General features: G+C 36.9%; 1 protein-coding gene across 1 annotated transcript in view; it reads right to left on the bottom strand.

The window, feature by feature from the left end:
• Positions 1-427: 427 nt before the first annotated feature.
• LOC149783613 (uncharacterized) overlaps positions 428-11,894 on the bottom strand; it is a 114,830-nt gene continuing 103,363 nt past the window's right edge. Inside the window, exon 5 of the mRNA XM_089931865.1 lies at positions 428-3,358. Within this exon, the coding sequence (XP_089787991.1) occupies positions 3,005-3,358 (354 nt within the window). The 3' untranslated portion in view covers positions 428-3,004. The remainder of the gene's footprint in view (positions 3,359-11,894) is intronic.

Below are 11,894 nucleotides of genomic sequence, written 5' to 3'. Positions count from 1 at the left end.
GTAATCTGAGAGTGTATTCTGGTACTGCATTAGTGCGATGCATCGTTAGGGCCCGTTTCTGTAATTCTATAATATTTTGGGGCTTTTAATTTGCAATAGAAAGGTAAAACATACACGTGCAAGCACTTATACGTTCACAGAAACAAGCTCACGGTATACGTTGGAACCATGGTGAAATGGTCAGCACACTGGACTCAAAATATAGCGATCAGAGTTAAATCTCGGTGGGACATGTAATAGTAATTTTGTTTTAAGCCCATTGTCGGTATGCAGGCATGTTTTTGTAGAAACGATATGTTAATATCCTAAAACGAGGTTGTCTTATAAAGGGACTTACAGCAGTTACCATATCAACTTTAGCATCATTATTTGATCACATTTCATAATACTGAATTGAAACAAATTGAAAGAATCTGATAAAGCGTAATGAGTATGCACGTTGACTGCAACACTTTTATTCGGATAATCTCGACAATCGATGTCATCAAATATTGGTTCCTACGAGATTTTACTAGTCAAACTTGGATATACGAGAGAATTAGAAATATAATGTAACTGTCTATTCTGTAATACATACTGAATTTGATGTGTTTCAAATAACGTGGGTTCTCTCGCTGATGGATTAAGAGACGAACTTTTTCTTTCATCTTTCCACTTCTTACAATTAACATTTAAACAGTAAAGACAATCGAAGCAACAAAATAATTAAATTATTATCATTACAGTTTGAAGACTGCAGATATATCTTCCATGATGTTCGAGGTCTGAATTACAAAAGATCAAATCCGTATAATTTGCGTAACAGCAATTTTAAAAAGGATAAATAAAAATATACAAAGCCTTCAATTATTTCTTTTAAATTCAAAATTAAAACATTCATCCATTTCAATTATATTGCAAAAAACTATTGCGTCAAATTTGATAATAGTTCAGTTAGTTCAAGTACATGTAATATACGTAACAGATGATACACATATGTTACCAGAAAATAACCAAAGTATACAATAATTACTTTGTCAAATAAAGTACTTTCATCAAATTAATGATATATCTTGTAATATTTTGCATCGACTCTATTCTCTGGTTTTTAGATAGTTCGTGAATTTCATGTTCCTGTTTCAATGTGAAATCAATGCAACATGCGAAAAGTGCTACATTTTCCCCATACACAAAGTTGGATAAGTTTCCAGTTTGAAACGTATTTTAAGGGAGAGTCCCATGGTGTAATGGTTAGCACCTTGGACTTTGAATCCAGAAAACCGAGCTTAAATTTCGGTGGGACCATACTTTAACAACGTAATTTGCATCATTTTCCTATATATTTTGAGTTATTTCAATTAGTCATGTCCACGTATGCTTATTCATGTGGTCATGGAGCATTTACTTCAGGTAAATGCAATATAGATTAGTATTAATAAATCATGAAATTTAGGGACCTTCATAAATATATATATATATATATATATATATATATATATATATATATATATATATATATACATACATACATACATACATACATCCTGAACTAAAAAGTTGGGAGCTAACAGAGCGAGCAGTAACATATAAGCAGAAAAGGTGATAACCACGGAGATGATTTCCGATTTCATACTAAGCGCACTGAAGGGCCTAGGCATAACAGTCTCTTCGGGATGGAGCTTGAGAGATCATGTGAAAATAGAAACCCTTTTCATGATCTGGGAATACAACAATTAATAGCGAGGATGAACTACGGGTCGACAGAGGAAGATATAACGTAGGCAGACCCAACCGACATCGTATACACCTCCCAAGGAAACCCAGTCTACAAGACCTCCAAGCCGTTCAAAGAGATCAACACCTCCTCTCGAATATACTCACTGAGAACTACTCAACAAGGGGACAGGCACGGAATAGAAGAGAAAAGGAAGAAGCAAAGAGGGAAACAGAGGAGACCAAAACTATTCCAGAGAAAACAAGTCGTCAACCACCCTGATCCGTGACAGGTCCAGAAGCAAGAGCAATAACAACAGCAACAACAACAATATATATATTTCAAGGACTACTCAGTTTAGATGTAGGGCTAAAGGAAAATACCCGCCACAAGCAGAAAATAACTAGCGGATTAGTCAACAACTGCAAGCGAGTGTATCTTAGCTATCAAGCGGAACAGTGGTTGATAAAAAATAGGTTCGCAGCAGAGTAACACACCGAGGACCTAAGAACGGTAATTGAAGCCACCAAAAACCAAACGATAGAGCTCCAGCTGATAAAAAGGAAGAAATCTAATTTTCTTCACGCATCTGTGAATATTAGCTGACCAGGGGATGACACTGCTAATCTCCAGTTTCCCTAGTGATAGCATCGTCAAAACATTTACTAGACCCTTCCGCATATCGGCCGAACCCGTCCTATGTCGGACGCAATGCTTGGATCCGGTAATGAGTGAAAATACTTTACTTTTACACCTACTAGCAAATTTTCTTTTAATTTGATGCTCAAACGAATACGTTTGCCATATTTTTTGCCAGGCTGAACTACCATACTTTTTCTAACTAGATCACGCACGTGAATGTCACCAGTTTACCGTTTGTTCTCTACTGTGCTGTTCACAGAAAATATAAGGAATAACACCATTCTCCTTCATAAATCAAAGGTATTACAAAAAATACACTGTTTTATATGAGAAGGATCATATATATATATATATATATATATATATATATATATATATATATATATATATATATATACACTCACTGTCACTCTGTACAGAGTTATATGTTCCCCAAAAATATACGCCTTCATAGGGCTCCTATTGTAATATTAAGTGACCTAACATTATAAGGAGTAAAATCATTCTCCTAAAAGTAGTAACAAAGAAACAAACACACTGTTGAATATGTACCATGGTCGACTGAGAAGAATTATATATATATATATATATATATATATATATATATATATATATATATATATATATATATATATATATATATATATATATATATATATATATATATTCTCACTCTGTACAAAGTTCTTTGTTCCCAAAAAATATATGCCGTCCTAGGGCTCCTACTGTGGTATTAAGTGACCTAATACTATCAACGGTTGTCTGCTGCTGATAAAATCTAATGTATAAATGAACAGCATAACTTTTTGACCAATTAAAATTTCGTTTAAATAATAATGGCAAATTTTTCCAACTTGGTGTCGTAAAGTTAAATCCACTTATATGAATTAAATCGGGAAATTTCTTGGCGAGATTTGTGGGATAGAACAAACAGTTCCAACCCCAATGTTTGGGTCTGTAGTCGGTCAGGTAGCCTTCGTACCACTTCTGTATGAACGTTGCATTTCGTTGCGCTAAAATTACCTGAAATGTAGAATGTATGATTGTTACAACAGGCGTTTCACGTGTCAAACGAAAAAAGAGCATGAAGTCACAATGTAGTTTATAAAGCAGTCAACATATAAATGAATTAGACTGTGCCGTAAAAGTATTATGTTGATGTTGTTTGTATTATGCCATATTTGTTTCTAATATTCGGGTAGTATATTGTTTTTTTTTATAGTAGCTTGTAGCGTCTATAGCGATGTTATGACTCCACAGTCGTTTGATTTCCATTTGAATTTACTTTCGTCAGTAAATACACGTTCTAGAATATTTCAGAATAATTCTTCAGCTATTGCCATTTTCTTGTCATCAGTGTCATTTTCGCCAGGTAATATTCAAATGCAATTACACGTAACTTATCAAGCAGAGTATCAAAACTTATTATGGTCTTTTCGTCAAAAATTTAGTATATAACCTTGATTGCGAAACGTACTTCATATCCTTTTGGTCCGGATATAAATTTCAACACATTTTAATACAAACGCACACTGCTACGACTCTATCTTGTCACACCAAGCAAACGAATGAAGCGCAACCAAGTTTTGTAAAATTCATCAAATAATATTAAAATAAACATACAATACTGTGAATTAAATCCCAAATAATTCCAAAAAGAGTTTATCGTATGTCCAAAAGTACATATGTTCCTAATGAGTTTCATTATGAATGTGCTTATATACCAATTGCCTTGAATGTGCCGGTGTACTAATAGTCCGGATGTATCACGATAATAAAATCCAAAATGTCTTTAAATGAATTAAAATAATCAAAAACTAGTATTTTAGCCGATAATGTTAATGATAACTTTCTAATTCCAATTTATAAATTCAATAAATGATGCCTATCAAAATTGTAAATGAACAAAAAATATCGAATCATATATTTCCAAAGACTGATATTCAGGTAAGAATGAAGATTTGTTGGCAAACCTGTTATATATACTTCATAACTTGATCTGTGTTTCAATAGTAGTTTTTTAACAAAAGTTTACATTATATCAAACTCAACACATGTTCACTTTCAGAACATTCTAAGCTTATAATAAAGGCTAGATTTTAAACTCTTATATCAGTAAACAACGGTTTTATAACTTTAAACATGAGAATAGTCAGGTAGGCCTAATTTAATAGTTTTCAATTTAAACAGTTTATGTCTGATTCATAGTGTCTATTTGCTTTCTTTTGTTAAACAATATTGTAACAAAGCATTGAAAACGGATGTAAAAATAGTCAATTGTGTTTGAAACTACAATGGACATAGACACAAAAAGAATGATGGATATAAAAGTAGAAATAGAGAGACGCAAATGGAACTATGTATGTACAGCTAGAGATAGACGCAAATGGGATGGTGGAGAGACAGATCGATATACACAATGTAACGACGTACATATTGATAGAGACAGACACAAATTAAATGATGGAGATGCAGGTATAGGTATATATACTCAACTGCAATGATGGAAATACAAGTAGACACAAGTGGTCAAAACGATACTTAACGTGCAATGTTTTATATAAGAAAGACGAACAATTAAATACATTCTCAAATCTACCAGATATATATATATATATATATATATATATATATATATATATATATATATATATATATATATATATATATATATATATCATTGTACTGACAGAGAGATAGGTAGAGATAGTCACAAATGGAATGATGGAGACATAGGTAAAGATATTTACAAATGGAATGATGGAGAGACAGGCAGAGATATTTACAAATGAAATTATGGCGATACATGACTAAATGAGTGGTAGTTAATTTGACGGAATGCAAATGTAAATATAGATAACACTATGGTCAAAACGATACTTAACATGCAATGTTTAACATAAGAAAGACGAACAATTAAATATAATCTCAAATCTTCCGGTAATATATATATATATATATATATATATATATATATATATATATATATATATATATATATACATACATAGTTCCATCCAAATATTAAAAGTATAACCGACAAAAGTAAAACTTACCTATTTTATTATTGACGGTCAAAATAAGTGGGATATTATTAACAATAGGACGAACTTTACAACACATCCTGAAACTATTGAACAATGTAGATGATCGACAATCCCCGCCAAAAGTAGTTCAATCTAATGTATTTTTCTGCTGTCTTGACTATATAAAATAATCCCATGTTAATCATAACCTACTTTGTCATGAATAAAAAATGTAGAAAAAAAACCCCACAACAAAAAACAAAAATATCCACTTCTATCACCAGATATGTCAGTATTATTTTACGCCACGTGAGAGCGAAACGGGAGTCCTGTGTTAAATAGGGTTAAAAGAATAATGACTATAACCGAAAAGTACCAGTAGGCCGCCATTTTTTGAGTGCGCATGGTTAGGATTTGAACCAATGTAACATGTCATGTAGCATATATTTGCTTTGACTTTTATTTGAAGTTAATACTACTTGGTATTTTAATCAGAACTTAGAGATATAAAGCCAGAAAGACAGAGAGCAAGAACGGAAGAGATAGAAAGGGGAGAGAAAATTATACAAACTAAACAATGTAACTATACAATTCGTTGACATGGTTTCAATCGTGTGCAATATAAAAATTAAAGGGTAATGTTTCCTTAAACGTAGAACAGTCTATTATAGTGAAATATGACACAAAATCTGCAAGGGTGGGGAAGAAATATTTTGCGCACAAGTCAGGTTAATGTGTTGTTTTGTTATGTTGCAATGCACTGGTGTATCCAAGGAAAGGACTACCAAGTAGTAAAGAAGAACGGGGATTCTGGCGCACCAATCGCACTGTGAGGTCAAGGTGAGTGAGAACCCTCATAAGATTCTACTACTGTGATATGAGGTTTCTGGTTCACCTGGGCTCGAAGGGGTATTCTGGCTACCATTGTTCATTGCGTGAGATAATGTCCGTGGGCGAGTATGTAAATACTATCTGTGGAGTATCGTTAATCGTCCAAAGAGCATATTAAGTTTTTGTTGAGTAGGGTGGAGAGTTGATGTCGTTGTGATCGGAAAGTTCTTGTGGAGAGCTGATGTATTGTAGATATCTTTGTAATGACTCTCTATAATGATAGGTAGTGATAATGTGACCCATGACTATCTTTTTTTAAACTCCTTTATCTTTTTTATTGATCGTATCGTCATCGAGCGTAACGCAATACATTTTGGATCGAAGTCCTATGAATTCTTTGATATGCAACATGTGTCATCTTTGAACTTTCCAAATTTCTTTTCATTGTCATTACAGAGAAGTGTTGGTTTTTTTTTCTGGATAATCGCTAAGAGCAAAGAGATCTCGATGTTGATAGAGATCTGCGTAGATACCATCACTGTGAAAAAGAGATCTCGATGTTGATATAGATCTGCGTAGACATCATCATTGTGCATTTCATAGACGAGCGAGTTGGTAACGGTCAGGATGTATTTTATGGATTCGATAACGATGATTTGTTCGTCAAATACTTTCATGCTATCGAAGACATTGTTGGCTACGAGATTATCTCGTTATCTTGGGTATTGATGATTGCGATTATCATTCTGCGTCTGATGTTTTCCACGATTTTTCCGAAGACGCTGTTGTTTACGAGTTTAAGAAAATATTTACACAGAAGTCCGTCGTGGCTTTCGCTCGTTGCTGGGTATCGACGTAGGATTTAGTCCATGGAGACTCTTTACACTTTAGAACTCGATGAACCTGTTAAAGAACAAGTACGTGTTTAAAAGCTTGTTTGAATAGTCAATACTATATCTTGTAGTGTGGTTTGTGATGGAGATTGTGTACGAGTCTTTTATCGTCTGGTTTGTGTTTGAGTTGTTGGGGAGAAAGTATCGAGAGTGTGATGAGGAGTAGTTCAGGATAGAAGGGATATTCGCTATGAATATGGGTGGATACTCCAGATCAACGTGGGCAAAATAGACCAATGCGTCATCCTGATATCATGCTTGTCTTTCATGGAGAATTGTTCTCCGGCGATCCAGTGAATATCATTTACGGGATGGGATTGCGACATGGCCAAATCGAATAAATTATTGGCATGGATTTAGTGGATGTATGTGGATTCTTGAGTGGGATCGTAATTGGACATGTATTTGTTATTGGTGACGGCGTGTTTTTGGATGATGATGCATATGCTCTTCGAATCATGCTCTCAGTGAGCATGAAAATGTCAGGATTTTGGTATAGTTCAAGTTGTGCGACTCGTCTGGAGAAGGGCATACCAGGAGAAACCTGGAGAGGAGGTGAAATACCAGACTGTATTGGGTTGATAATGATCTAGACACATTTGTCTTAAATTTTCAAAGACATCCATGAGTAGAAGTACATCTGTCTTCGTGTACAGGTCGTGATGAATATCTGATCTCGTTCCGTACCTTATTCGCGTACCTATACTCTTCTGCCGTTATTTTGGAAAGATGTAAGTGAGAAAAGAATGTCTACAGACCTAATAATGAGGTTTCATCGAATCTGGATCACACCTTGTTGTATCCGAAGGGATAAATTCCTTTTCGTTGCAGGAGAGGATCACGATCTCCAAATTTCTTTTTTGAGATACTACCGCGTAACGGTGTGAATTTGGAAGTTGGACATGAGATAAAATAGATTCAGGCAAAGATCAAAGCTGATCCTGACTTCCATGTGACGATGATTAAACGAACGAGATATGTCAACGATGTGACTGAAAGCATCACTGCGATATACGATGAGATATTTGACTCTAATCCACACGTCGGTGTGTTCCTTGAACAGATGAACATTGAGAGCGACACTCAGGTGGATGGCTGTATGAGCACGCAGTTCTGTTTTCACAGTAGGGTGCATAATGTGCATGAGCCCCGATTAGCCGAGTGGTCTAAAGCGCTCTCGGTTACGGATCACTGCCATCTCACCTCAGTCTGCATTGGTTCGAGTCTAGGATTCGACCAATGTGGGTATGTGAGAAAGCTTGTCAGTAGCTTCTCGTGGGTTGGTGGTTCTTCCGGGGGTTTTCCAGGGTTGTTCCTCCACCATTAATACTGGCCGCCACGCATAGCCTATTGTGTGCTGAAAAATGGCATTAAACCCAACAACAACAACATAATAATATGCTGCAGGAGCGATGAGCCGAATCAGGCTGTATAATAACGGACTGATGGTAGATTAATATTTTGTCACTTCCTCCGTACGCTTTTCCAGTACGTATAGGAGGTGGAAGATGCGTGATCTTATCGCGTTGTCATTGAAGGGCTTGTGGATCAATTTTATTTGTGTTTTCTCGGTAACATATTAATAGGATCGACTGAGAATGTCATGCTAAAGTCGAAGAAGTGTGTCCTTGAAGCGGTTTTTCCAGTGAGTGTTTTGTATTTGTCTCGCAGTTGCTTCATATACTGTTGCGTGGTGACGATTTCTTTTCCAGCGATAATCTTGTACTTGTTGACAAACTTACGGCAGACATCAACTCGGAGCAGACCCTCTAATTTATTCGGACTCGTTCGATGAGCTCATAAAGAGCTGCACTGAATCTGGGATACGGTACCGGAGTACCTGATATCGACTGAGCTAGGCTCCTGGGTCAACGAACAATATTATGACGAAGGATGAACTCTGGTCCTGGATTAGATTCCATATGCAAGATTTTGGTCTATCCTTCTGATGATAGAGATGTATATAATCTAGTCATGTATTTCATTTCTTTAATTACTTATTCAGTTTGTTATTTCCTTAATTGTATGCAATAATTAATTTCTATTATATAAAATCATGCGTATGCGTGCAACACACAAGTGTCAAAGTAGTACAGAAAAGTGCATCAAGTCATGTACTAAGGAGTACAGCGCATATACATAAAGCTTTGACTAAACGTTGAAATCCAGGGACAAAACCCTGCTCGGTATGTCAGAACAGAGATTTTGGTCATCTTCAAGTTGGTCAGCATTGTGAAAGACGAAACATCCGGGCGATTTAATATTACTACGAAAACTTTAGAACAACCCATGAATAAAATAACCTTTTCAGGGCTATTCAACGAGTTACAAGCTAAGATTAAGCATCCCGCAGAGGAAAGTGCAACCCTTGTTTAGTCTATACGAGGCTAACGATGAAGGAGAGGTTCGTAACGTACTCTGACATGCGGTGAGATTGAACACGAGGAGATAATCCATCATTTGTTTGTTTGTCCAAGGAGTAAGGGCTACGATGTACCGTCATCGTTTCGTGTTTGAAGCACATCGAGGAGTGGTTTCAACTGGATATTAGGTCTTTCATCTCAACGGAGATATCTCGTATTATCGGCTGTACAATTCAGATATCAGTCTGACGGATAGGACGAAATTTCAAAAAAACATGTTTTCACTCCATTTTTATTATGCGCAGGATCTGTATAGCAGCTTGAGGAGTTTTTCTATGCATGCAGGAGATGCAATGCTTGAAGATGTGTTCTTTATCGTAGGTGATGCTGAGCGTGAAACTGTGGTCTGGTGTTTTTCTGCTTCTTTCCGTGAGCAAGACGAGATCATGCCCTATGTGCACGATTTTGGTAAGAGTGTGATCCACGATGATATCAATGCTAAGATGGAAAGCGTTGACAATGGCTTCCTCGAGATCTTCTAGCATTTCCACAATGATATAGGTAAGACCGCGTATGGTCTGATATGATCTCAACCATCTCTTCGACATCAGTGGTTCTATGCTAGGATAATGTAAAAATCTTGTTCAACGTTTTGTAACTCATACGGGTCATGCAGTGGTGTCTAATTAGCTTTTCGTCCAAGTAGATCTTCACCACACCACCATGAGCCAAGTCCGCCCGTAGCTCTCGCGTAAGCAAGGACTATCCACTCAATGCTCCTTGAACTTTGGTCAGCGTCAGTTCGATGTGCCCGGTTACGTTATTTTGTAACACCGTGGTGATGTCTTTGTGAAGCGATTCGGGATGATGCAAGATCATGTCGGTCCAAAAAAACATCTTTGTCAGACATGCTCTCCATGTTTCTGGTCATACACCTTTTCGAATCGGCTACTTGTCATACACTGATTACCTACCATGTCCACGATGATGGGGTCCATGGTTCTCATTTAGCTGATCAGTAACGCCATGTCAAAGTGAGCACTTGCAGATGAGAACTAATGTTATTGAGCATTTTCTTATAGGTCAACATAGCCTGTTTGGTACTATTATGTTTGGCCTCCAGTCACGGATCGATTGATTTTATCAGAGTCTGCATGGCTAGTCCAGCTCCACACAAAATCAAAATCACACACATTATCTGATTAGCCATCGCTCACGTGGAAATCACTAACGTGGCTGTGACAATCAACGGAATCATCGAAATTATTTTCGGGATGCGCTTTTTACCGCCTGTACTCATGTTTGTAGACGCAGACTGGCCAATGATAATAGCGGTGATACGATTCTGGTTAGCGAAGATGTTATTTAGGTAAGTTTTTATCAATGTGGTTAAATTCAAGGATCATTCTGAGTTCACTAAACTCTGCAGCAGCAAGTCAAATTGAGACACGTTATCCTTTAAGAATGTGATGATTCTTTCGCTCCACTATTTTATTCTCGGACACTAATGTTCCATATCACCATGACATCGGTAATCCGTATCTGTATCCAGAAATTAAAAGTGACTCCGTTGGTCGCCCACTCGCTTACAATTCCAGGGACTACCACAAGATTTGCCGAAAATACCAGATAGATCTTGAACGACGACGAGTAATCGGACGACATTGAAACGACAATCTCGCAGTTATTATCCCTGTTTTAAATGGAGATTGGACATAAGCCACACTGTTTCTGACGAGGCTCATGTCCGCGTTCGTGTTTGTAGATACTTCATTGCTTGTCAGCGGGTGGATAATCCGTCACTACCATTTTAGCTTCCACTGCCGTCGTGAGTGTTCCCGTATGTTTTCCACACGTGGTGGATAATGTAGTATTTGCAAACACGTTCAACTGGGAAAAACAAATAGCTTGAATGTTATCCGTGATTGGCTACTTGGCAGGAAATCCATGCATCATGTGGATTTGGACAGGTGTCCTTCTTAACGGACGAATTTGACTATCACTGATCTCCACCAAAGAGTAATAACTCGAGTTGCTGACGTGCAATCCTTCCACAGTAGGAAACGTAATGGGAGTGTAATTTCCACTCGCCTCTCTATCGATCCATAGGGAACGATCGGAAGTTCCTAAGTGATATATCATGGTCGATCTTGTGTTGCGTGCGATGTACATCCTCACACGTCTGGAATTTTGAGTTTTGAGACGTGGTTCAAAAAATCAGAGACACCATCACTAGATCGCTAGTGATCTGATCTGCATTGGAAAAGATTCCAGCGACGTGCACATTTCCAGAGTTGGATTCGCCAGCTTTTCACAGCCAAGGCTACACCGAGATCGTCAGCTCTCACGCGCTAAAAAGACCCCAACGCTGATGAAGGAAGTCCGTACAAGCTCATTCAATCCATGCTGAGATTTTCCGCTCAAACCCACCAGAAATAATTTGGTC

The sequence above is a fragment of the Sinohyriopsis cumingii genome, chromosome 14 (genome assembly GCF_028554795.1).
Source record: "Sinohyriopsis cumingii isolate HCF-2022 chromosome 14, ASM2855479v2, whole genome shotgun sequence".
Lineage (NCBI taxonomy): Eukaryota > Metazoa > Mollusca > Bivalvia > Unionida > Unionidae > Sinohyriopsis > Sinohyriopsis cumingii.
Note: the sequence above shows the minus strand (reverse complement) of the source record. Positions and strands in the feature narration are given on the sequence as shown.